The 26,964-nt window shown below is 44.3% G+C and overlaps 3 protein-coding genes and 2 long non-coding RNA genes across 5 annotated transcripts; 2 read left to right on the plus strand and 3 right to left on the minus strand.

Moving 5' to 3' along the window:
* Window positions 1-1,188: 1,188 nt before the first annotated feature.
* On the minus strand, window positions 1,189-3,614 carry LOC139835127 (uncharacterized). The gene is made up of 3 exons (XR_011750837.1): window positions 2,488-3,614; window positions 1,453-1,539; window positions 1,189-1,362 (listed from the first exon to the last, which is right to left on the minus strand). It is a non-coding gene; the product is annotated as an uncharacterized lncRNA (long non-coding RNA).
* Window positions 3,615-4,750: 1,136 nt separating this feature from the next.
* Window positions 4,751-7,585, minus strand: LOC127331376 (UDP-glucosyltransferase UGT13248). The gene is made up of 4 exons (XM_051357511.2): window positions 6,746-7,585; window positions 6,507-6,674; window positions 5,368-5,584; window positions 4,751-5,269 (listed from the first exon to the last, which is right to left on the minus strand). Exons 1-4 carry the CDS (start codon window positions 7,439-7,441, stop codon window positions 4,932-4,934), a joined length of 1,419 nt encoding a protein of 472 aa, XP_051213471.1. The 5' UTR covers window positions 7,442-7,585; the 3' UTR covers window positions 4,751-4,931.
* Window positions 7,586-12,072: 4,487 nt separating this feature from the next.
* Window positions 12,073-12,540, plus strand: LOC139835408 (26S proteasome regulatory subunit 4 homolog). Its single transcript, XM_071825258.1, has one exon. It carries the CDS (start codon window positions 12,073-12,075, stop codon window positions 12,538-12,540), a length of 468 nt encoding a protein of 155 aa, XP_071681359.1.
* A 1,592-nt stretch (window positions 12,541-14,132) lies between these two features.
* On the plus strand, window positions 14,133-17,165 carry LOC127331377 (26S proteasome regulatory subunit 4 homolog). The gene is made up of 5 exons (XM_051357512.2): window positions 14,133-14,742; window positions 15,387-15,632; window positions 15,790-16,176; window positions 16,266-16,406; window positions 16,877-17,165. Exons 1-5 carry the CDS (start codon window positions 14,251-14,253, stop codon window positions 16,958-16,960), a joined length of 1,350 nt encoding a protein of 449 aa, XP_051213472.1. The 5' UTR covers window positions 14,133-14,250; the 3' UTR covers window positions 16,961-17,165.
* Window positions 17,166-21,499: 4,334 nt separating this feature from the next.
* LOC139835128 (uncharacterized) lies at window positions 21,500-22,151 on the minus strand. Its single transcript, XR_011750838.1, has 2 exons — window positions 22,047-22,151; window positions 21,500-21,929 (listed from the first exon to the last, which is right to left on the minus strand). It is a non-coding gene; the product is annotated as an uncharacterized lncRNA (long non-coding RNA).
* Between the last annotated feature and the right edge of the window lie 4,813 nt (window positions 22,152-26,964).

A 26,964-nucleotide genomic window follows, 5' to 3' on the forward strand; every position in this document is an offset into this window, starting at 1 on the left:
AGTTTAACACGCACTGATGGCATGCAAAGGACATAATGGTGGTAGTGATGGAGATGGCATGGTGGACGAGGGGGCAGCAGCCGGGTACACTCATATGAGGGCCAGGAGGGGTGAGGCCACATACCGCCACAAACATTGCACAGATGGAGATGGCATGGTGGACGAGGGGGTAGCAGCCGGGTACACTCATATGAGGGCCAGGAGGGGTGAGGCCACAGACCGCCACAAACATTGCACAGATGGTATGTATGTGCTTGCTTGTTTCTTCTCACGCCTAAGCTGATTGTACTGGTTGATATTTTCTATAAAAAAATATGGTTGATAATAGAAAATTGTTCAAACAGAAATAATCATTTGTTTCACCATTATAAGAAAGTATAAGCTTAATAGCATCAAGCAAAAATTCTATTGTAGATGCCAACATTTCTATTGACAAGATTGTCCATTAATTATATGGAGCGGAGGACAGATAAAAGGAATTGTCTGCATGATGTCCAGGGGTACCAAATAAAGCCCTGCAGTAGTTTGCGAGCGGGCGTTGAAATTTTGAATCGAATTGACTTCCATCTTTAGAGGAGGCTATACATGTCCTTTTTCTATGTTACTCCATGTTAAGAACGGAATCAAATTAAGCTAGCTTCAGGGTATTTGAGTGACACAGGTTTTTACTTGCATATGGTTTATTTGTTGTACAGAAAAAAAAATTATCCAAGTTGACATTTTTTTTGCAGAACCCTCAAATAATTCTTGCAATTGTCACCACAAATCCTATATTGTTGCGTTCATGTATAATAGTATGTATGCTAATTCCTTATATAATGCCATGAATTACCTGCAGATAAGCGCCGCATGTGTGCCAGGACACCCAAGTTGTTTGTTCTTTGCCAGCGCCACATGTGCCATAACCATAAGCCACTTCTGTTTGTTCTTTTCCTGGACCAAAGATAGTGAAAAGGTTTGACATATTTCTCCAATGCAAAGTTGAAAAATAAAATGATAAATGCTATTCCTAAAAAACTTTTTACTGGAGGTAGTTAAGTTCCATTTTGTAATTTAAATATGGCTTACCAGGTAGGGAGTTCCCAACTACAAAATACGTTGGCAAATTACATTATGCAGATTTAGAATGTTAAGTGGTATTTTATTCGGCACCATCTTAATCACATGATAGTATTGTACTTCTGGGCTAACTACAATATATTGGCAGAAATTGTCAAGCTCTTCAATCTTAGGTTATTGATTTTACCCTCATGCTCCCTTAACTTCAAGTGATGCTCTGAATAGTGTATTATTATAGAGTAGATTTAAAGAAATTCTTGCTTACTTTCCAGGGTTTGTCCGTAGAAGATCCTGCTTTTGCTGCTGTAAACGAGCAATTTAAATTATAGTGAGTTAAACATGATGTTTAAGGTTAAAGATAAAATTTCAAGGATGGAATTAACGACAATCTACCTTTATTGGTGAACTATTACTTGCAATCCTTGTCCACTTTTCTTTAGCCATGGTAAGCTGTTCAATATCTCCGTCATTGTACAACACCTAGGCAGAGAGAATATTCGTAATTAGTATACCCAGTACAGCCACGATATCTTATCATCATGACTTAAAATTATCAACCATACAGTTGTTGCACACTGCAATATTAGGTAGCTATTCAAGATTCGTATTAGTGAGGATGAAGAAAATCCAGGAGCAGGAGAGAGTAAATTATATCAGTTCTATTTTTCATGTGTTTAAAGTCTCTGATTTGTTTAGTTTATGCATCAGAAAAATGCACTTTATTTGTAGGCTCCTACAAGTAACAATGAAGAAGAAAACTGTTTTGCTCTTCTGTTGTATAAATTGGTTTGCAAGATAGTGATCTGTCACCAATAGGATGGCCACTAATTTAGAGTTTAGACTCCCATGTCTGCACTACTTGCTAACCTTACTGAGCAGCATCAAGAACAATTTTTATTGATAATCCAAACATGCACAACAATGATTTTAGTTCTTAATTTACCATATAGTTTTGGTTAGTGTGACTATCCTAAATATATTGTTCTGACTATGGCATAAGTAAGTACTTCTCCATCTCTAAATATAAGCTTCAGAGATCTCCCATGTTTTTTGTCTAATTTTTATGCAGAGTTTTGGGACCTTCACACAGAAACAAGCATCAAGAACTCCAGATTTTGGGAGCTGCACAGAGAAACATAGCAGCAAGAGTACTTTGTTTTACTGGTAACCCAAACATGCAGAACTTTGTTTTCAGTTATTGCTTTACATGTAATTTTCATGTGTATGATCACCGCAAATATACTGTTCTGAATATGGCTTAAATAAGTAGTCATCTATCCTGAAAAGTAAGCTTGGAAGGTCAACCTTGTTTTTTTATCCATGGAATGACACACGTGTGGTGCATGTGTAACAGATGGGCACTATTTTTTCTCTTAGCCAAATGGAGAAAAGGATTAATGGGAAAATGAAGAGGTCACCTTTAATTACCTTTTTGCTGCTGAAAACTTCGGCGATTCGTCTCGGGGCAGACCTAATAGCATGACAACGGCATATGGCAACGGTCACTCGCCAATGGCTGGTTGTTGATAATGATCCAAGCCGTCAAGCTGGGATTCACAGAGAAACCTGCTCCTTTTTTTACCTTCCACCACACACCATTTGGGGGAATCTGGGCATGCCCCACGCTGGTGCTTGCACGGGCGCTTCAAGCTCCTCCAAAATCGTTAGGGTGTAGTAAATGAAGATACATTGTCAGCAACCCCATGTCGATCAACGCCGGAGTTCGCTGAATTTGGGAAGAGGGGGAGCTGGTCGTCGGGCCAAAGTGAGAAAAGGGGATCTGTAGTTCTGGGTAGGTACATGTGAGTATGCGATATGGAAAGAGATAACCCAAACCTTTTTTGGAAGAGATGACAGAACCAGACCTGTATGGCTGCATGTGAGTGGCCAGCTTGGGAGGCACGTTGTCGGTTTCTGCGTCCGTGTGCTGCTGGGCCATGTGTAAGATGCATGTGTGATTAGTGGCATCTGCATACACTAAAAGTTTGCTCCTTAATTTCTATACACAAAATAGAAGTGTAAATAACTGTTAGCTTTCATCTAATGGCAGAACATCACTTAATTTGCAACAAAGATTGCTTCTGTTATTTACTTGATTAGCTGTGTTAGTGCTTAACATGCACATCATTGTTTTCTCTACATTTACCTAGCAAATGACTAAATTACAGAAACATCAGCTTTTGTCAACTGGCCTTACATTTAATCGATAGTAATATGGACGATGTTTAAATTTGTGCAAAGTATAACAGTGTATGGCAGATGTATTCTCTATGTAGACTTCCACTGATATTTCTTATACCATGTACAAGATCAACCCTGAAAAAATAGTAGTCGATCTTATCTTTCACAAGCTCATTAGGTACCATTTTCAGCCTAAAGTTAAAAATGTTAGAAATAGCTAGATGTTTTATGCTTTCTATTGTTCCTCCTGTTAAGTATTTAACTAGTTATATTTTTGTGCTTCAAAATCCTAATGTTAAGTATCAAATGGCCAACCATTTTTTCATCATGAGTGGTCGTCGATGCGGATTGCTCGATGTTGAGACCACCTGCTGAGTGGCGAGACAAGAGGAAGGGGATCATGTGCCAAGTCGTGCACCAAGATTTCATATTGCAACTGCATATATTCCCAAGGATTTTTTTGCATGCAAATTAGGATAGGGCTCTACTGTATATATTCCGAACAAGATCCATATTACAATTGTGCACTGATTCATAGAAAATTGATTACTTAAATAATTCCAGTCTCAAACAAAATTATTCTTCGAAGTTGATTTCTTTTATCTTTGGATAATGGATTCATATTGTATGGGATATACATATGCCAAATGCTTTTTAATGTATATGGATTGCTAAATATTATAGACTTGTATAAATACTAATCTAATTCGTGCAGTGTGCCGGTTTTACATTTGGTCGTAGATTTGAATTTTCTCAGAGATCCAATCATCTGATTTATTCATTTGTTTTAGAGTCCAATCTCTTGGCCTGTGATATAGGGGATCTGCTTACACAACCAATAAGGTCTTCTTTTCGTAGCCGACAGTTTGTTTCTGTACTTGTGAGTATTGTAGAGAACTACAAGTGTGCCCTTAGATTAATAGTATATATTTAATATATGTGGTTTTGTTTCGAATGTGTGGCAGAATCACCAATTGTTAGTTGCTATAATATATTTTCTTGGTTGTATATAAATGTTTTTCCTTTGTAATTTACTATGGTTCACTACACGTTCTGTAAAACCTAAACATATTATTATCATTTTTCCATCTATACACGAGTCTCACGGGATCGTGCGCCAAGGCGCACATCTAAATATAGTATATAAAGAGTAGTGTGGTGCCTTTGGCATATGCGCCGTACATGGCTTCCACGTCGGCAGCTGCACGCCACGCACGCAAAATGTGTGACGCCCCTCTCATAGGCGCCACACAAAAGGGTTAGTAGAGTGAAATATTTTCCTCAGAGGGTTATTTTGTGCTATACTTGCACCAAAGGGTTATTTTTATGTAAATCGCCTCCAGGTAAAGCTTTAGTTACCTTTGCTTTTTAACTTTCATTGCACACATTCCTTAGTTGGTTTGTTATGGGAACCATATATGATATTCTTTTTCCAGAAGCTGACTACCCAATAAATGTTAGCCCTTAAAAAAATAGAGGGTCCAGATTTGTTTTGAAAGTTTACAGCATATTTGTGGAAGATGAAGGTGTGCTTATTATATCCTTTGGTATTTCCTTTTGCACAAATGAACCTTAGTTTTACAAAATTCAAACTTTCCCATCTAGATTTCTGAAAATGAGCTCCTTTCTAAATATGTGTACACTTAAGATTACTTCTACTATCTTGAAGTAAAGATTACATGATCGCACATTTAAGTTGATGAATACTTGGCAGCAAATCTAGCGATATTCTTGTCTGAGCTCCCCCCTTCCTGCATTGCCTTTTTGGCCTTTTGCATCCACTTCACAGCATTTCTTTTATACTCATCCTTCCTTTTTCCATCCATAACTTCACTGATGCACCTATTGACCTCGTCCCTCTTTATCCATCCATTTTCACCCGGTTGTGCTCGTACACCCATTCCCCATACACTTTGAACGTACTTTGCAATAGTGGGTTGGTCTGCCCAATGTGGAATCGCAACGAGAGGCACGCCACAAGCAATGGCTTCCAATGTCGAGTTCCATCCACAATGTGTAACGAAACAACCTATACATACACGATTGATTGTGATGTTTTCCTTTTGTACAAATATATTTGTATCTACAATACAAGATGTAAAAATAAATTTGAAAAGTCATGCTTACCGATGGACTTGTGTGCCAGAACCTCAAGCTGGGGGCACCAAGAAACAATTAAGCCGTTCTCCTCGCATTTTGCCTTGAGCTTTTCAGATAGTTTGTGTGCCTCGCTGGACCTGACGACCCATAGAAAAGGTTTGCCGGAACTGCACAATCCATTACCAAGCTCCTCTAGCCGGGGAGCTTCGTACTCGGAGAAGGTTCCATAGGATACAAATACGACAGCGTTAGCAGGGCCGGCCCTAGGGGGGGGGCGGGAGGGGCGGCCGCCCCGGGCCCTCGCAAGTGAGGGGGCCCAGCCTAGGTATGTGTGAGCAGCAAAGCAGTCGCCGGAGGCGCCATTAACGTACTGGAGTTTTTCTGCCTCTTCACGAAGAAGAAAGGCGAAGCGTTTAGAGAGACAAAGCTTGGGCCGTTCTTTCCTATACTGCTAGTTTTTTCCCTTCGCGAACTGGGCCTGGGGCCTTCCTTCTCTCAATATCGGATAGTTAAGTGTAGGTGGGCCACATCAAGCTTGAGCAGGGACCGCATAGGTGCAGGAAGAGCCATTTTATTTTCCAAAGATGGAATTAGCGATCAACTAATGTATACTTAGTCACCCTAAAAAAACAAACTAATGTATACTTAGTTTCCCTAAAAAAAACTAATGTAGCATGTTTTTCATCCCTTAAAAAAAGTAGCATGTTTCCCTCAAAATAACTTAGTAGCATGTAAAAAAGGGTGCGTGTAGTCTTAAAACAAATTATCATGACTTCATGAATTTTCAAAAAGGTTTATTACTTGATTATTCCCTTAGCCTTTTTCAGTTTGAAGTAAAATTTTCTATATTTATATAGTATAATGATGTAATTTCTTTTTAAATCAAACTCATTAGTCTTAATAAAGTTTGTATTGGCTGATTGTCGTTGTTATTACCTGCCTGATTATGCAATTTATGTCATCAAGAAAAGGAAGCACAATTCTAATCTCTCCTCCATGGATCGTTTTTATCTGAAAATGCGTCTCAATCAACAACAAATAGAGTTGACCAATCTTAACAAATTAACTATAACATGCATTGAATTTTATACAATATTATTATATTTTCTAAAGGGCCCATTTTCTAGTTTTCGCCCCGGGCCCTAGAAACCTTAGGACCGGGCCTGAGCGTTAGCACTTTGCTTCTCCAGCCAATCCATGCACGACTCTCCACCACTAAGGTAGTTGAAACCGTAAAACTTGTTGGATGGAGAACGATGGTCATCGAGGTAGAAGGATGGAACGGCCGGGCCTATCATCTTTGCTCTCCATGTAGACTCCATGTATTTTGCCTCCTGTTCGTTAGGCATGTTTTACATGTCAAATGATACTGTTGGCATACAGTACAAGTATGAGAGATTCTCACCTTTGGCTCGATGTCGTGGAATGAGTTCACGAGCACGTCGTCGGCGTCCTCCAGCCCCTCGAACTGCCCGATCGACATGTTACAGAACTCTGGGTACTGCTCCGGCAGCGCCACGAAAGGCGGCACGTCTTCCGGCTCCAGCTCCACGCTCAGCGCTCCTCTCGCGAACAGCGCGCGGCCGTCCGTCACCGGCAGCGCCAGCCGCCCCGCGCACAGCTCCGCATAGACGATGTTCACCGCGCACGGCTGGGAGAAGAAGGCCGCGGCGGGCACGCCAGCCGCTCGCGCCACCCGCGTCGCCCACGCCAGGAGAGGGTCGTACACCAGCACGCGCACTGGCCGCCCTGCGCGCGCCTCCGACAGGAGGAGCTCCCGTAGTGTCTCGGATCCCACGGCCTCCAGCCGGGACATGTACTGCGCGATGCTCGCGGACGAGGCGCCGCCGCTGCTGCCGGCGCCGGCGTCGAAGCCGTCGGAGATGGCGGCCACGCGGAAGGGGTCGCCGGGAGGCGGAGTGGTGGAGAGCACGTAGCGGGTCGCGACGAGGGTGGGGCGGAGGCCGTGGTAGGCGAGGCGGCGGCCGAACTGGAGCATCGGGTTCGTGTGGCCCTGCGCCCCCGGGAACGGAAGAAGCAGGACGTTGGCGCCTCCACCGCCGCCGCTCGAGCTGGCGTCGGCGGACGGCGTGCTCTCCATGCTTCTGTTTGGTCAGGAATTCTTGGGTGTTCCCAGACCCAGTGGTGTTCGCATTGAAATAGGCATCGAAGCAGAGTAACGCGCAAGATTTCTCTTCGGCATGGTCAAATTTGTGGTAGGCTCCCGTTTGTCTCGACTCTGGAAGAGAAACTGGATTTCGCACTTGGTTTGCACATGCACAGACATATCTTCCCAGGACAGAAACAGGGCAATCTACTATTATGTCCACAGAAATTGCACGAGAGACAACGACACAATTTGCAATTTGTTTGTGGTCTATTTCTGGTTCGATGGTCCCTGGTTGGCTAAGAGATCCCAGTGATCTCGAATTGCACAACACCAGGCATAAAATTGTGCCGAAACGAAATGTGATACATCCGAATTTTGATAAATCTCAGACATGTTTCATGGGGATGGTGAGGCTCTGATACCAATTGAAAGTATTGTATACCGCAGCTAGAGGAGGGGGGTGAATAGGTGCTGACCAATCTTTAGTTCTTTTTCAATTTAGGCTTGACACAAAGGTAAATTCTCTAGATATGCAACTATATGAATTTACCTATATGACAAGGTTAACAACTAAGCAAGATATAGATACACAATATATAGGAGAGATAATCGTATAGAGGTAACCGAGAGTGGAGCACGCAGAGACACGGAGTTGATTCCCGTAGTTTCCTTCCTTTGCAAGAAGGTACATCTACGTTCGGAGGAGTGTGGTCGCTACGAAAGCCAGACCAACACCACGAAGGCTTCACTCAGGTCTCCTGTGAGCACCGCCACGAAGGCCTAGCCCACTTCCACTAAGCGATTTCCTCGAGGCGGAAACTGGGCCTTTACAAGGTTCTTGGGGCACACATCCACAACCAAATTGAAGGCTCCCAAATCTGTAACAACAACAAGAACAATATCAACTACAAAAAACTAGGGTTTCTCAAAAGAGGAACACTAGCAGAGGGGCCCTCAAGCATATGAGGGGGAAATGAGAATTGCTTCGGTGAGGATGTAGATCGGGGTCTTCTCCTTCGGATCTCCAAAGATCAAGAGCTTTGGATGGTTGGAGGAGAAGATCTTGTGAATCTTGTGTTTCTTGAAGTGGGTCTAATGGTGGATGACCTTGTGCAATGATTGAGCAACTTGTCCAATGGAGAAGATAGCTATTTATATGAGTAGGTGCTTCAGATCTGACCGTTGTGGACGTTTTTGTGTAACACCGGAAGTTCCGGCCATAGGGCCCGGAAGTTCCGGCTGGATCCCTTCGCACTTGAGAAGCTGATGGACTGAGAGAAGGCGGAACTAGGGCGGAACTTCCGGTGACGGCCTACTTCCGAAATCGCGCGAAAACCATACTGGAACATTCTGTAAGTCAAAACGCTATTTTCAGAACTTGCTTGGAAGTATGGCGGAAGTTTCGCTGACCGGAACTTCCGACCTACTTCCGCCGAGCTTCACCGTGTGAGGCGCTGAGATTCTGCTGACATGAGCATCTGGGCGGAACTTCCACCTGCAGGGGCCGGAACTTCCGCCTGGAGCAAAAAGGCAGCAATGTCTCCATATTTGTCAATCCATTTCACCAGCCATATATGTATAATGAAACCATGTACATGTCTACATCAACACACATAAATAGGTACCTGTTGTTGACATCAAACACACAAAACCCAAAAGAGCGGGAAATGTTCTTTCAATAAGATATTCATAATTTCATTCATAAAGACCTTGGCAGCTCGTTTGATCAGCATAAGTCTGCAGAGCCCAAAAAAAAGGAAGGAAAATTTATTGGCTTTCATAATAGTGTGAACATGAGTTGATCTATGATAAAAAAGACCATCCTGAACTACAAAAAATCACCTAGCAAGAGACCACGAGACTATACATTCCAAACAAAAAAAAAATCTAGTGAGATTCCCCAACAAGTCTGAACTCCCATGATTTCTTCTTTAACGTCCATATATCTATAAAGAATTCTACTGGTAGACACACACTGGAGCATTATTTTAGAGGACATACACTGAATGGAAAAGTGTGGTAATTGGCAGCCCAAGCTCCATACCGTGGATTCTCATACTTAATAATGGCATTTTAGCGAAACTAAATATAATCAAAGAACATGTGTGGTCATTGGCATGCCCAAGTTAGCATAGATCACAGATTATCTAACCGCGGCAAAATTTCTTTAACAAAACTTATACTATAATAAAACAGAAAGTACACGAAGGTACATGGATTTTGGAGTTTAATGTTGCCCTACATCCTGAAGCATTATGAGGATATGAATTGATATCTTTTGTTCATTTTGGTGGAAATTGTTTTAGCTCGAGAAGCCAAACTAATTTGAACTATTTTTTTCATTTTTGGTTAAATTGCTCTGAGTTAAGAATAATTAATTCAAAATACATGTTAAGATTTATATAATTTTGCATATCTCTGTAAAGTATATAACATTTTTTGGTACCGATATTTTTAAGAACTAGTCGATGTCGGTGGGTGCGGGAGGAAGAAGACATGCTCATTCCAAAAGCTTGGAATTTTTATGTTGATGAAAACTTGAAACGGCGATCCATTAACCATGGTGCATAATATTATTGCTCGCAACCAAAGTAGAAACAAAGACACGAGATCTTGCAATCCATTCCGAATTATAAGATGTTTAAAAAAAATCTGAATCGTATGTAACTAGACGCATTTTAGTGTGATTGTTCAATCATTTTTGTCCACATTGAAACATAAATATGTTCTATAAGTCGGAGAGAGTATTTCCTAGGGGTTTGATTTACTTAACATATGACCTTTTGACTTTTCAAGAACGAAGTAAGGGAAGCCAAGATGCGTGCAGAATTCAAATTTACATTGGGTTTTGTATTTGGTTTTGTATCGTGGTTTCACCACATATTCGTATGATCAGCATGAGTCTGCAGAGCTCAAATACAAAAAAGGAAGGAAAAATTATTTGGGAAATTCACTTTAGCTTACAAGAGAATATGAACCTGTTGTGTGAAATAAAATTTTACATGTACATCTAGACTTTTATGTTCGTACACAAGTTTTCAGAAAATTTTCTTTTTTCCGGTGTCTCGACAAATTTTGATGCTACAACGCGACTACGTACGGATATTTTTTTTTGTCCTTTTTATACATGCCACGTAAAATGTTGTTTTTCACGAAAATTTGTGTACAGACATAAAATATCACGATGTACACCATAAAATTTATGTCAGAATTTTGTAATATGTTTATAATTATTTTTTAATTATTCTGCGTAATGGATGCAAATGCTCCTATGAGCCAAAACACCTCCTCCTATTTATCTGCTTTCATAATAGTGCGAACATGAGTTGATCAATGATAAAAAGACCATCATGAACTACAAGAAATCACCTAGCAAGAGACCACCAGACTATCCATTCCAAACAAAACAAAATAAATAAAAAAATCTGGTGAGATTCCCTAACAAGTCTGAGTTCCCATGATTTCTTCTTTAACGTCCATATATCTATGAAAGATTCTACAGTTAAAAACACACTGGAGCATTATTTAAGAGGACATAGACTGAATGGAAAAGTGTGGCAATTGGCAGCCCCAAAGCTGCATACTCCGGATTCTCATACTTAATAATGGCACTTTAGCACAACTAAATATAATAAATATAATCAAAGAAAATGTGTGATAATTGGCATGCCCAAGTTAGCATAGAGTGCAGATAGTCTAACTGCAGCTAAATTTCTTTAGCAAAACTTATATAATAAAATTGAAAATACAGGAAGGTAAATGGATTTTGGAGTTTAATGTTACCCTACAACCCGAAGCATTATGAGGATATAAATTGATATCTTTTGGTCATTTTGGTGGCAATTTTTTAGCTCGAGAATGCAAACTAATTTGAACTAATTTTTTTTTTAGTTTTGGTTAAATTTCTCTGAGTTTTTGGAAGAGTTAATTGAAAATAAATGTTAAGATATATGAAAGTTTGCATATCTCGGTAAGGTATACAACATTTTTGGTACCGGTATTTTTAAGCACTAGTCGATGCGGGAGGAAGAAGACATGGGCATCCCAAAACCTTGTATTTTTTCACGTGCAAATGGCGATCCATTAGCCATGGTTCATAACATAATTGTTATTTGCGAGCAACCAAAATAGAAACAAAGACATGAGACCTTGCAGTCCTTCCGAATTATAAGATGCTTTAACTTTTTCCTGAATCGTATGTAACTAAAATGTATTTTAGTGTGATTGTTCAACCATTTCTGTCCACATTGAAACATAAACATCTTCTATAATTTATAACGGAGAGAATATTTTCCAGGGGTTTAATTTACTTATAATATATCACCTTTCGAATTTTGGCGAACAAATTCAGGGAAGTTAGGACGCGTGCAAAATAAGCATACTTTAAATTTAAATTTAAATCGGCTTTTGTATTTGGGTTTGTATATCGTGGTTTCACCACATATTCGTGCTAGATCGGCCCATCCCATCGAGCAGACAGAGTGTCCAATATACCCTCCTTGCTTGCAGAGTAAGTTGATTGAATCCAGAGAGAAAAGGAGGTTCCGGGAGGGGAAAGCTCCAAACCAGTCTCGCACCCAAACAGATCCGCCCCGAAATCCCCCGAACCCTCGCCGGCGACCATGGGGCAGGGCAAGCAGGGCGGCGCGCCGGGCGACCGCGGCAAGCCGAGCGGCGACGGCGACAAGAAGGACAAGAAGTTCCAGCCGCCGGCCGCGCCGTCCCGCGTCGGCCGCAAGCAGCGGCGGCAGAAGGGGCCCGAGGCGGCGGCGCGCCTGCCCCACGTCGCGCCGCTCGAGCGGGTCAAGGACTACCTCCTCATGGAGGAGGAGTTCGTGGCCGCGCAGGAGCGCGTCCGCCCCACCGAGGAGAAGACCGAGGAGGACCGATCCAAGGTCGACGACCTCCGGGGCACCCCCATGAGCGTCGGCTCCCTCGAGGAGATCATCGACGAGAGCCACGGCATAGTCTCCTCCTCCGTCGGACCCGAGTACTACGTCAGCATGCTCTCCTTCCTCGAAAGGACCAGCTGGATACCACTCCATGACTCAACATCTACCATGGATGGCTCTTCTAACTGTTGTATTTAGCAGGGCCTGTGACATAACATTAGCCATGAAAACTTCCTTTCTTTAAACAATATTATATAAAGATGGATATTTATGAGACAACAGTGAGTCCTCCTAAAAACTTATATCTACAACGTTTTCTACTTGTAATGATCCTCTACTTTTTTTTTCGAGAGTAATAATGATCCTCTACTGAAGAAGCCATTATTTACCTCCATGAGACCCTTCCAAAGAGGGGACTCAGATGGTTTTGGTTTGACTTGGGACAACCTTCCATACATTATATAATCGCAAGTTCTATGACTTCTTTTTTAGAAAGGTTACCCTGCATATTCTTTGTTGTATTGGAAATATGTAAACATTTGACAATTGCAGATCATAGTATAAATAGCTCCACCTAGATACATGTACATGCATGGGCATGATATGTAATATGTTACACTATTAATTCAAATAATAGCATGTACGTTGCAACGTAAGTAAACGGCTAAATTAGCCTTTTCACTTATTAACTTCGCTCATGTATATTTCTAAAAATTACCGCAGCAACGTGCGGGGAATCATCTAGTTATTGTAGATGACATACACGGAATGGAAAAGTGTGGTAATTGGCAGCCAAGTTAGCATAGATTGGCGGCTAAATTGCTTTAGCAAGAGTAATATAACAAAACTGAAAGTACACAAAGGTACATGGATTTGGAGTTTAATGTTGCCCTACACCCCGAAGCATTATGAGGATATAGATTGATATCTTTTGGTCATTTGGTGGCAATTTTTTTAGCTCGGGAATCCAAACTAATTTGAACTAAATTGGATTTTTTAATTTTTGGTTAAATTTCTCTTAGTTAAATGGGTTTTAGAAGAATTAATTGAAAATAAATGTTAAGATTTATAAATTTTGCATATCTCGCTAAGGTTTTTTTTTTGGTACCGATATTTTTAAGCACTAGTCAATGTTGGTGGATGTGGGAGGAAAAAGACATGGACATCCCAAAACCTTGGAATTTTTTATGTGCAAATGGTGATCCATTAACCATAGTGCAGTTGCAGAGCCAGGTTAACAACCTTGTGTTACCAGGTTATTGTGTAGCTAAATACATGTATTTTATAATTTTTTAATAACTTTTTTCACTTTTATAGCTTGTATTGTCGAAAAACTATGTACTGATCATTTGAGGATAGGGCTCCGCCAATGCCATAGTGCATAACATTATTGCTCGCAACCAAAATAGAAACGAAGACATGAGACTTTGCAATCCATTCCAAATTATAAGATGCTTTAGCTTTTTTCTGGATCATATGTAACTAGACACGTTTTAGTGTGATTGTTCAATCATTTCTGCCCAGATTGAACATAAACATCTTCTATAATTTAGAACAGATAGAGTATTTCCTACGGGTTTGATTTACTTAATATATGAGTATATGACCTTTCGACTATTCGAGAACGAATTCAGGGAAGCCAAGATGCGTGTCGAAATAAGCAGAATTCAAATTTACATCAGCTTTTGTATTTGGGTCTGTATATCGTGGTTTCACCACATATTCGTGTTAGAATTTAGATCGACCCATTTAAATAAGAGTGCCCAATATACCCTTCTTGCTTGCAGAGTAAGTTGATTGAATCTAGAGAAAAAGCCGAAGGCGAGGGGAAAACTCCAACCAGTCTCGCTCGCTCGCCCGCATCCGAACAGATCCGCACCGAAATCCCCCAAACCCTCGCCGGCGACCATGGGGCAGGGCACGCCGGGCGGCATGGGCAAGCAGGGCGGCGCGCCGGGCGACCGCGGCAAGCCGGGCGGCGACGGCGACAAGAAGGACAAGAAGTTCGAGCCGCCGGCCGCGCCGTCCCGCGTCGGCCGCAAGCAGCGCAGGCAGAAGGGGCCCGAGGCGGCGGCGCGCCTGCCCCACGTCGCGCCGCTCTCCAAGTGCCGCCTCCGCCTCCTCAAGCTCGAGCGGGTCAAGGACTACCTCCTCATGGAGGAGGAGTTCGTCGCCGCGCAGGAGCGCCTCCGCCCCACCGAGGAGAAGACCGAGGAGGACCGATCCAAGGTCGACGACCTCCGCGGCACCCCCATGAGCGTCGGATCCCTCGAGGAGATCATCGACGAGAGCCACGCCATCGTCTCCTCATCCGTCGGGCCAGAGTACTACGTCAGCATACTCTCCTTCGTCGACAAGGACCAGCTGGAGCCCGGATGCTCCATCCTCATGCACAATAAGGTACGGATCCGTCTCCGTTCTGAGTTTGCTTTCTCGATCTATATTATCTGGTGAGGGTAGTAGGGTTTGGATCTTAGGGGAATTTCATCAACCATACCAAGTCGATTGAAGCACGTTCAGTCTAGTAGTATCTTTTAGGTTGCTCAGTGAATTCGGGATCTGTGTAGTCTGAATCGGCAGATGAATTAGAGCCAGGGGTATTTGGTGAACTTTCCTTCTATAATCTGAATTTGGTCAAATATGCGTGCAAGTTAACTGAAACATACCTAGTTGGGTTGAAAGGCTGCTAGAGCCTTTATGTACGATATCACTGCTGTTTTCTGCTATTCATGTGACTTTACTCTCCAAAGCTTATTCATAGGTTCACTTCGGAAATCTAGGATAAGTGTGTACTATAAAGACCCAAGTTACTATGGGCATGAGATATTCCATAGCACGTGCTTCCAAACTCGTATTGTTGTGATCATCAAGTGTGAGGGGGTGTCAATACATGTGCAGGTGTATAATCACTTCGTTAGACCACGCTTGTGACAGAGGCGGTATCACTTTCTTGTGCTTGATGACCAACCATGCTTATCAATTGCAGTCATGCAATTAGTAAGATGATGCTTAGGTTAGATTGCTCACAAGAATTATTTTTCCAGGTCCTCTCCGTGGTCGGGATTTTGCAAGACGAAGTTGATCCTATGGTATCTGTGATGAAAGTTGAGAAAGCTCCCCTAGAATCATATGCGGATATTGGTGGGCTAGATGCTCAGATTCAAGAAATAAAAGAGGCCGTTGAGCTTCCGCTGACTCATCCAGAGCTATATGAAGACATTGGAATCAGGCCACCCAAGGGGGTCATATTATACGGAGAACCTGGAACAGGGAAGACTTTACTTGCCAAGGTTAGTGTTCTGGCCTCCATATTGGTCGTTGATACATTGCTTCTTCTTTTATTGGCGTATCGCAGGCTCCAGTCCTCCTTTGTTCATTGCATGTTGTACTATTTGGCCACATTTGTGCTAACGTATGACCTGTGATTACTTGAAATTGTTTTTGCAGGCTGTTGCTAACTCTACATCCGCAACTTTCTTGCGTGTTGTTGGAAGTGAACTTATTCAGAAGTACCTTGGAGATGGTCCAAAACTAGTCCGGGAACTATTCAGAGTGGCAGATGAGCTTTCTCCATCAATAGTCTTCATTGATGAGATCGACGCAGTTGGAACAAAGAGGTACGATGCTCATTCAGGAGGGGAGCGTGAAATTCAGAGAACCATGTTGGAGCTGCTGAACCAGCTAGATGGTTTTGACTCACGTGGAGATGTGAAAGTTATTCTAGCAACAAATCGCATTGAAAGTCTTGATCCAGCCTTGCTTCGCCCTGGCCGAATTGATCGAAAGATCGAATTTCCTCTTCCAGACATTAAAACTAGACGTCGCATCTTCCAGGTATTGTACTTTCCCATCAGTACATTTTGAACTTGACATTATTGGATGCAAAGTTCCTTTTGTTCTCATAAATGTTGTAAATCGTGCAGATACACACAGCTAAGATGACATTGTCAGATGATGTGAACCTGGAGGAGTTCGTCATGACTAAGGATGAATTTTCGGGTGCTGATATTAAAGCAATATGCACTGAATCTGGATTGCTTGCTTTGAGAGAGCGGAGAATGAAGGTAAGGCTGGACCTTTATATAGTCTATAATTGAAATTGGGAAGTTCAATGAAGTAGACACCTCATTTTCTCGATAATTGGAAATACTAGCTAGGGTCATGCTGTTAACTAACTGGCAATGGTACTACAGATAACGAACCATACTGTTTTTGCTGCATAGCCTTGTCTTATGCACCGCTAAACTAGCGATAGGCCATTATTTATACTCTCGGAGGAATTTCATTAGCACTTCAAGAGTAATTTTTTATTAGCAAGGAATTAGTTTTGAAAGTCACAGATTATTACCCCTTTCTATATATACAAGACTCTAGTGTTTAGGGATGTTGAAGTTTTGGTGTGGCCTAATTGTCATAATACACGTTGAAAAATGCTACGTATCATGTATTTCACTTCATGTTCTTGATGCGATGTTTCCTGAGTATCATGTATTTCACTTCATGTTCTTGATGCGATGTTTCCTGATTCCCCTAGGTGACACACGCGGACTTCAAGAAGGCAAAGGAGAAGGTCATGTTCAAGAAGAAGGAAGGTGTGCCCGAGGGGCTTTACATGTGATAAATTATGCGCCGATCAATCAATCATAGTGCTGATACACATATATTTGGTGTCGTGGGATATGTTTCCCTGGTTTGGAGAGTAGGCTCAAATTTGTTTGTGTAACTTCTCTTCTCTTGAATGGTTGGATAATTGAATAGTATGTTGTATTACCTTGTATTGATGCCTTTCTCCTGAAGTACTGAATCACGACCTTAAATCTCAATGATCAGTCATGAAAACCGTGGTATTGTGGTGGTTCTTTCAAATCGATTCTGGAATCATCCGGTGCATGGCATTGCTGGAATCTCGCATGGTCACTGTCAATGTATCATTGCTGTCTGCAGAATGAATTAACATGAAAATAAAATCTAAAAAGAAGAGATACCTTTTCCAGACTAAAGAATGCAAAGACTGTTTCATTTCTGCAGCAGACAGCTAAGAAATATGGTGCCTCCGTTACAAGCATCTTATGTTATGGAACAGAGGGAGAACATGCCAATTTGACAGAATCATGACATGCTGAATGCTGCCTTGTCAAGATATTGTATCTCTGGAGGATCCATCCTCAAGGGTGTTAGAGCATCCCAGCCGTTGGGGCTCCCCACGCCCAAATCCGGCGCTATTTAGCGCCGGATGGATGTAAGTTTTGGCCTGAGGAGATCATTTTTTTCAGCGGCGAGTCCATGATGGTTGAATTCTTTTGATAAATAACGGTGAAATCGTACAAAACAAGGCGAAATTTGATCAAACAAAAGCGAAATTTAAAGGTATTTATCATACGTAGGCGAGTTCGTACATATATAGGCCGATTTCGTACATATATTTGAATTCGGACAGATGGAAATATAAAAAAATACTACATGTCGTCGTCATCGCTCGAGGTCCCATCGTTCGGCGCCGCCGGCGGCATCCCCAAGGGAGGGGTGTTGCCGGCCTCGATGTGCGCGAGTACACGGGCGAGCGTGCGGCGCGGCGCACCCCACCAACACCGGCGGCCGGCAGCGTTGTTACGCGCTGGAGGAGGGGGAGGGCCGTCGAAGGCTGCGAGTTCCCGTTCGTGCCGGAGACGGAAGAACTTGTTCCACGCGTCGTAGTTGTCGGCGCGGTACCGCTCCTCCGCGCGCTGCTCGTCGGTGAGGGTGACTAGCACATCGTCGATAGCGGCATCGAGCTCGTCGCGTCCCACCGGAAGCGGTGGGATCGGGACCCCCACCCGCGCTCAGGCGCCATCCTCCGGGCACGCGGAAATCCGGCGGCGCCGGGTAGCTCGCCATGTGCAGAAGTCCCGCCTCCAACTGGTGCAGGGAACGGCGGCCGAAACCGTTGTTCGCCGCGCAGTGGCCCGCCATTGCTCGCTGGTTGAGGTCGACTGGGGAGAGAAGATAGGGCTGAGGAGAGGAGGGAGACGGCGGTGGTGAATGCGGCGAGACGCGGTAGGTTCAGCGATAAATAGAGAGAGCCGCACGTGAATCGGAGGCGACGCGTCCGGCGAAGTCTAACCGGTGGCAGGCTTTTGAAGCGCGCGCAAGACGATTGGCCTCTCTTGCCGACAAGTTGGGGCCACAAGCCGCGCGGGAAGTTTTCGCTACGTTTCCCCGCTTTAGTTTCGTCCGGAGTCCCCGAGTGCTCCCGGGGGGGGGGGGGGGGGAGATGGCCTGGGCTCGCCGGACGGATGAAAGCCCAAATCCGCGTGAAAACGAGAAACCGGAGGCGCGGCTGGACCGTTTTCGTCCATCTAGATGAAAAAAGTCATCCCGGGGGTTCGTCGGGGAGACGGCGGCTGGAGATGCTCTTACTGGCATTGACATCCTCATTAGAAACAAATGTTTGTGCCATTTCATCCTGTGATGTCCAGCTGCTGTGCTGTCTACTTACCTGATCCTTTTCAGTCTAGGAGAGTTTTTCATAGCCGCTGGTGCTGCTGATTTAGGGCATGCCCAATGCATAGCCCCAGGGATGCTGTCTCGCAGCTTTATCTTGGTTCGGATAAGGAGGCAGTCTCTTCATCAGGAGGCAACCTCTTCAGCTATAAAGTGTAAACTGGGTGAAAATGTGAGAGAGAAAGAGAAAAACTAAATCAGCTTTTGAGAGAAAGACATATTAGTGGGATCATAACATGACATGCATATGTTAAAAGTTTTATCCAAACCTAGGTGAACAACTGCTTCCATTGCTCATGCCCTTAGGCCCAGGTGTTGTACGCTCAACAGATGGTGATTCAAGCATTAGATTCTTTAAAGTAAAGAAGGTGATCAGCATGGAGAATGCTAATAAGCAGAAAGGAGTTTAGACCCAAACCTAGTGCTTCAGGAGGTTTTGACAAGAGGGCCGGTCTCTACAAGGAACGACACGGGTTTTGTCAAGGGCCAAACGTTCCATTTTAATGCTGAGTCTGATGGGTGATGGCAGATTTTTTTGAGAGTAACCACGTATAGAAAGTCAAGTTACATTGTTAGCAAATATATAAACACACTAATAAATACACTAGAATAAAACATATGTTCTGAAAACTTTGCTGAAAATTATCTCAAGTTTCCTGCACTCGCTGAAACCAACGGCCACCGTCAAACTCTAGTGCCGCCTAGACGCGCGTTGGAAGAGACGCAGAGCTTCCAACATTACCAGATCCCAAAAACACCCATAGCTTTGTGAGTTAACGAACAATTAATGAACATGCTCGCTGCAAGCAACAAGATATATTTCGTTGCGGACGTCCCCATGCTACCTTGAACAAAGATTCACCGCATCCCATCGATGAAGTCGATGAATAGCGACAGATCCACCACCTCTGCACCAGCGGAAGCCCCAATCACCACCACGGATCGCTCCGAAGAAGCTCCGCCGAAGCAGCACCTGCCGGCGGCGGCAAGGAATGGAGATGGATGGGCAGGGCATGTGGCGGCAGCAGCTAGGGTTACCCCCTGTTTCCTGATAGTTCTACAACAGCTCCTTGCCTTACTTTGCATATACAATCACATGATCATCCTCAGCTGTATCTTAGCAAGCATTCTCATGATGGACAGGATCCCCTAATTAAATCCCCTTGCTGACAGACATAGGGGCAACTAATCGTTCATATTCCTGGTCCCCGCCCCACTTTGCACAACAAAACCCACAACAATCTGATTGCTCTCGATTTGCTTTGCGAGCGGATCATCACCCACCTAATTCCAAAATAACGGGGGGCCAACGCTGAAGAACTATGGAGAAATGGATACGGATCCTGATACATCCAACCGAGGTGACTTGCTCGATCCGATCCTTATTATAACTCCTCTCCCGGCCCAGCCGTCTACGCGGCGATCGATAGACTATGTGGTCAACTCGTTACGATCTGAATTTTAAGCTGACAAAGATTTTGACCTCTGACCAACTCGCCAGCCGGTTAACTCTGTCAAAATGGCGAGTCCTAAACTGGCTCCATTAGACTAGACTAGACCATGCATGTAGCTGCAAATAAACAATTGATCATGTGAAGCTAGCAACTTGGCTTGTCCAAAAGTTGCAGGTTAATTAAGTACTACTTACTATACGAGAAACTTGAATAGAAAGAATAACTTTTGACTCTCGACCTGTTCCTTCTGCGGCTAACCACCACGAACAATTCAACGCCTATCCAGATATGATGACGCTCCGGACTTAGGCAGCACATAATTCAGTATGGTGAGAAACAGAGAAAATTGTCATTGTTCGATCCCTGTAAATTAAGTTTTCTTGCGTGCATGACAGCATCTGGCTAGCTAGTGCCAGGCTCAGCAGAGAAGACTAATTCTTATTTGGCCACGCGATCTTTGTTTGATTGCCCAAATCTGTACCTGTGTAAGTTTACAGCTCCAATCTTGCTAAGCTAGCACTGTTTTGCCAATAATGCGGCTGCTTAACTTGATCGGAGATCCTACCTAGCTACTACATATAGTGTTGTACAGCGATGTAGCAGCTAGCAGAAGATCTGATGGCGCCATGCAATGCAAGTATATATAGGTAAAAAAAACATCCACTGTCTGCTGAATTATGTGATAATATCGTGGCTTTGGCTCATCGGTCGACTCTGTCTGGTACTGCAAACCCGCAGATACTCCTAGCTGATTGCTTAATGTGGTCTTAGATGGGTTGGTTCTTTGGTACAGTCGATCTTGCTCTCGTCATAGCTAAGCTAGGCCTACCTGCACTGGTGGAAAAAGGGCCTTTGGTCGCGGTTGGCAACTGCCATTAGTCGCGGTTGCGCAACCGCGACCAAAGTAGCGCGACTAAAGGCCCCCCCCCCCCCTTTAGTCGCGGTTCCTTACGAACCGCGACTAAAGGCCCGTCCACGTGGGTCGCAGGCGAGCGCCAGGGCGGAGGACCTTTAGTCGCGGTTCTTCTGGCCAACCGCGACTAAAGGCCTCCGCAGGGTTTAGGGTTTAGCCCCCCTCCCCCTAAATCTGTTTTTTTTTTAATTTGTATTGTTTTATTTCTTTTGGGTTTTAATTTTGAAGGAGTTTCACATATTCTACGGTACTACATACATGCATATGAATGTACAATTTCAAACAAATTTGAAATTAGAACCAAAAAGAATTCAAGAGGAATATACAATATATATTCAATATCGGATGACCATATACAATATATATTCAATATCGGATGACCATATACAATTTTGAACAAGTTTCCATCCATAATTTAGTGCATATAAAGTTCTACGTCATCGTAATGGTGTTCTCCTCTAGGATCGATGACTTCCCTCGCCAACCATCCAGCTAGTTCCTCTTGAAGTGGTCGGAAGCGAGCTTCTGGACTAAGCGTCTTCCGGAGGTTATTCCTCAAGATGTTGTTCTCACACTTCTGGTCCCGCTCATTGCAGTATCTCCGGATCCTCTCACAAACATAGTATCCACATAGATTGGTCCCCGGTGGCTGAATATCCCCAGTCGTCCGCACTGCCATTTTAAAATGTAGCTCTTTTTTGAATTCACCGACCTTGGTATCTACGAACCGTCTCCAAACCCTACGAGGCAAAGAAAATTAAATGAACAAGAGAGTTATTAATTAGTTACTTGATATTAGTAAATGATGAACGAAATAGGCCGATCGATATAGAGCGCAAATGAATGAAAATAATTACTTTTGCATCATTTTTCTCATGTCGGCCCAAAGCGCCGGATCCATATTCAGAGAGTCGTGGACGAGAACTGAGGAGGTCTGAACTTGAATTACCATAAGAATCCGGTGGAACCTCGCGGACACGATACATGCACAGTCATGCATAACTCATCGATTAGCCACGTACCATGCATGGAGTAAACAAAAGAGAATGTGCTCAAGACAGAAACACTCACCCAAAATGGTAAGGAAATAGAATATCACTTTTGAGTTTCTGTTTTCTAATAAACCGCCACAGGTCATCCTCCACGTCGGCGGGTGGTGTTCTAACACATATGAATTAACGATTTGTGGGTCAATGAACCCAACATCATGGATGTTCCTTATTCGCATTTCCGCTTCTTCATTACGCATAATAGCGTACACAACAAGATAGTTAGGACAATATATATATATATATATATATATATATATATATATATATATATATATATATATATATAGTAGGCAATGAACGAGCTAGATGGGGTAGAAATTAATAAATCACTTACAGAACGTAGCAACTGATGATAGATTTGTCGAGGTCGCGCAGATTGAACAGCTGGAACAATTCACTCAGATGAATTTGTACATAGTAATGTTTGAAGTGATGCTCATATCTAACTTCCGCATAGATATAGTCTTTGGCGTTTTTATGTTTTATGTAACCCTTGTACCAATTTAGCAGACCTTTCATTTGTCGAGGTAGATCCTCTTCCTGCGCAGGCTCGACGAGAGGGCCATTCTTCACATATGTAAATACTACGTCCTTCATTGGCGCCTCATCAAGGCCTAACAGTGCACGAAGAGTGATACCTAAGTCGGCCGCTTGTTCTCTGGCACTCGTTACAGTCAATCCATGTGCTGCCGCAGCTGCTATGATATCGGGGGCATCCGGACCGGCGGCTTGCACTATGAGCGGGGCGATCGATTGTTTACTTTGTTCCCCGAGCTGGGCAACTTCTTTCCCCCTTTCTAAATTTTTCTCGGCCTCCTCCAAGGCTTTCTTCTCCGCCAACTCTTGGTTCCTCTTGAACGCGAGTGCTTGCCTACGAAGTTCACGTAAATAGTCGTCAGGCAGATTCTTCGCGGCTTGGGACGGTGTGTTCAAAAATGACTTAGCCCAGCTCTTTTCCTTGTCAGAAAATACTTGCTTGGGCTCGGGCTCTCTTTTCTTCTTGCAGTCCGCCTTCCATTTCTCATATTCAGCAGCCGCGCGTGCGTCGACTTCCTCGGCACTACGTTCCCAAGGCCTTGTGGGGAGAGGCTTCAGTGATGGCTCTGGTATCTTTGTGGTTCTAGGTACATAAGGGTCCGGGTTAATAACCCAGGACTGCTTCTGCTTCTTCGCCGGAGGTGGATTGGGGGGCGGTGTCTGATCACCCGCCGGACGAGGACTGGGGGGCGGCGTCTGCTTACCCGCCGGAGGTGAATTGGGGGGCGGCGTCGGCTGACGTGAAGGAGGTGTAGGTGAAGCACCACCACCACCACCACCACCGCCACCGCCACCGTCACCGCCACCGCCACCGCCACCACCACCACCGTAGGGGGGTGGACTTGTTGGCGCCTCGCCTGGAAACTTGATAAATTTCTTCTGCCATAGAATGAACTGGCGCTTGACATCTCCAAGTCTTGTCACCCCTTCCGGGGTAGCAATGTCAATGTCCAGGTCCTCAAACCCTTGGACTATCTCCTCCACCGTGACACGAGCATAGCCATCTTGAATGGGGTTGTTGTGGTGGAGTGCTCCAGGTGGTAAAGCACTGCCGATGGCTACCTTCATGGACATGTTCCCGATAGGATAATACAGATGACATGCTTTCATCTCCTTTATATCGTCCACGGGGTAGCGAGGAGGCTCCGGTGCAGTAATTTCGACCACCAGAGGCTCCGGTGCAGTAATTTCGATCGTCGGTGCACCAGCCGGTGAGGCCTCCGTGGAAGCCACGCTGCTTCTTCTCCGCTGCTGGCTTCCGAGATCCATTGGATGATCTTCATGCTACGCCCGAGCTGCATCTCTTTCGGCTACTAGTACACTCACGGTTTTCTTCATCACATCCATTTCCGTTACCAACTTCGCCACAACATCTGCATCCCGATCCATCTTTCTCTTACGGCTTCTGTAACCGTACAGGTCATCGTTCTGGGGGAACCCTACTTTCCACGGAATGGGCCCCATGCCTCGTACACGTCCTCCATGTTCAGGATTCCCGAGGGCTTTTGTCAGGGCGTCGTTCTCTCTGTTGAACTTGATCCTCCCCTCTTGAGCATCCCTCATTGCCTCAATAAGCTTTTGGGTGGGTTGAATTATTTTGCCCTGATAAACACACTCCCCTGTCTCCGGGTTCAGTGATCCCCCATGCCCGTACCACCAGCTTTTGGCCCTTGGGTCCCATCCCTCCGTACCTGGACGGATTCCTCGCGCCCTCAGCTCGTTCTGCATCTTCTCCCACTTAGGCTGCCAAAAGCGATACCCTCCTGGCCCCATAATATGATTGTACTCCTTCTTGGCCGCATTCTCCTTATTTTTTTTCGATATTTCAAGGAACTGCTCCGATTTCTTTTGCTTCACAAATTCTGGCCAATCATGTTGCAGTTTCTCATATTGTCCTGTGAAATCCGGAGTCTTGCCCTGCTTGACAAAGTCATGGGCTAGATTTTGCTTGTATTTCCGGAATGCGTTGGCCATCTTAGAAAGAGCGAATTGTTTGACTAGCTTGCACCTCTCCTTGTTTTCCTGAATCTTGTTACCCGCCTCATCGTATTTGCGGTATTCCGGAGGTAGAACGAAATGTTCCATAAGCTTGTTGAAGCAATCTTTTTTTGTTCTCTTATCGACAAAAGTGAAACCAAGACGTGCCTTCTTTGGCTCATTCCACTCCTGGACGGTGATCGAGACGTTGTCTCTAACAACGGTTCCGCATTGGCTGATAAACTTGGTGGCGTTCTTGCTGGGCTCCAGCGGCCTGCCGGTTTCTTCATCGACAACCTCGATGGTGCATGTTTCGTTTGGTTTCATCGTCTTGGTTGCGCCACGCTTTGACGACGTACTCGATTTTTTCGACGATCCGGCCGAGGGCTAAAATAAGAAAGAGAGTCGCGCGCGTTAGTACACACACATTTATTCAAATCAGTTAGTTTGTATCACGGACGCTCAATATGTATATATATATACCTCGGCGCCGGAGGTGGTTGCTACTTCCAATTGAAGATCGTCGTTTATCGACGTTTCTTCGGCATCATCTTGCTGACGGCGCCCTTCATCTTCACCCTCAAGGTTCAGATAAGAAGAGATATCATCTTCTTCTTGTCCGGCGCACATATAGAATATCGCCTTTTATGATGCCGAACATATGTTCTTCAAGGTCCGCATCATAGTTGTCCAGAATCGGGTCAGCTCTATCGTCCGCCATATGTCAGTCCTGAAAACATGTAGTAAAAACAAATTAATTGTGTATATGCCAGCATTATCATATCTCTTCTACATATAAAGAGAGAGGGCGACGAGGGAGGCGAGAGGGGGGACGCAGTGATCGCGTGACCGAGAGAACGGTGGTGGTGGCGAAAGGGGGGACGCAGTGACCGCGTGACCGAGAGACCGGTGGCGGTGGCGAAAGGGGGACGCAGTGACCGCGTGACCGAGAGACCGGTGTGGCGGTGACCGAGAGGGCGGTGGCGGTGCCGAGGACACATAACCCTCGCCGCCCCCTCTCGATCCCAAATAAAATTTTGTTAAGTTAAAATTTTGATCATTAAGTCTAAATTTTGTTAAGTAAAATTTTTCTTAAGTTAAAATTTTGATCATTAAGTCTAAATTTTGTTAAGTTAAAATTTTGATCATTAAGTCTAAATTTTGTTAAGTAAAATTTTTCTTAAGTTAAAATTTTGATCATTAAGTCTAAATTTTGTTAAGTTAAAATTTTGATCATTAAGTCTAAATTTTGTTAAGTAAAATTTTTCTTAAGTTAAAATTTTGATCATTAAGTCTAAATTTTGTTAAGTAAAATTTTGATCATTAAGTCTAAATTTTGTTAAGTAAAATTTTAGTTACATTAAGTCTAAATTTTGTTAAGTAAAATTTTAGTTACATTATACTATTACATGTGTAAATTTTTGTTAACCTAGCTAACACATTTTTGTTAAGTAAATTTTTGTTATGTCAAAATTTCGATCGAGGGAGTACAAAATTATATACATTATACTATATATTACATATTTGTTAAATTTTGTTAAGTCAAAATTTTGTTAGTATACAAATTTTTAGTTAAGTTAAAAAAACAAAAAAAAAACAAAAAAAAACGAGAGAGGCAGGGGCGCCGGCCGTGTACTGGCGCTCCCCGCGCCCTCTCTCTCTCTCTCTCTCCCGGCCGGGCGCAGCGCGCGGTATAGGTGGGCGGCGGCGGCGGGCAAGCGGCCGGCGGCGTTGCGAGTGGGCGGCGCGCGGTGGCGCGCGGCTCTCGATCTGCGCGGGGAACGGCGGCGAGCGCGAGCGCGCGCGCGGCCGGCGCGGTTGTTGGCGTACGTCCGGGACGGCGAGACGACGGCGGCGCGAAGACCGGGCGGCACGCGTTCGGCGGCGGCTCGGGCGCGGCGACGGCGGCGTGAGGAGCGACGGCGACGGCGGCGTGAGGAGCGACGGCGACGGCGGGCAGGGCTTCGCTGCAGATCGTCGAGTTCGTCGTTCGCGCGGAGAAGAAGATGAACTGGCCGCTCGCCGCCGCGCGCGTATTTATAGTAACCCCCCTTTAGTCGCGGTTGGGGAGGCGACCCGCGACTAAAGGGTACCCTTTAGTCGCGGTTGGCCACACCAACCGCGACTAAAGGGTATTTTCGCCGGGTTTTCGTTTCCCGCGGAAAAATACCCTTTAGTCGCGGTTGGCGAGGCCAACCGCGACTAAAGG

Source organism: Lolium perenne, chromosome 2 (assembly GCF_019359855.2).
Source record: "Lolium perenne isolate Kyuss_39 chromosome 2, Kyuss_2.0, whole genome shotgun sequence".
NCBI lineage: Eukaryota > Viridiplantae > Streptophyta > Magnoliopsida > Poales > Poaceae > Lolium > Lolium perenne.

Bases quoted from the DNA above. Each gene is read 5' to 3' on its own strand.
- LOC127331376 (XM_051357511.2), bottom strand. From the start codon at position 7,441: ATGGAGAGCACGCCGTCCGCCGACGCCAGCTCGAGCGGCGGCGGTGGA. The intron at 6,675-6,745 runs GTGAGAATCTCT...CCTAACGAACAG, and splicing joins TCCACGACATCGAGCCAAAG to GAGGCAAAATACATGGAGTC. The intron at 5,585-6,506 runs CAGGCCCGGTCC...CCTGCTAACGCT, and splicing joins AGAAGCAAAGTGCTAACGCT to GTCGTATTTGTATCCTATGG.
- LOC127331377 (XM_051357512.2), top strand. From the start codon at position 14,251: ATGGGGCAGGGCACGCCGGGCGGCATGGGCAAGCAGGGCGGCGCGCCG. The intron at 15,633-15,789 runs GTTAGTGTTCTG...TTGTTTTTGCAG, and splicing joins GGAAGACTTTACTTGCCAAG to GCTGTTGCTAACTCTACATC. The intron at 16,407-16,876 runs GTAAGGCTGGAC...TGATTCCCCTAG, and splicing joins TGAGAGAGCGGAGAATGAAG to GTGACACACGCGGACTTCAA.
- LOC139835408 (XM_071825258.1), top strand. From the start codon at position 12,073: ATGGGGCAGGGCAAGCAGGGCGGCGCGCCGGGCGACCGCGGCAAGCCG.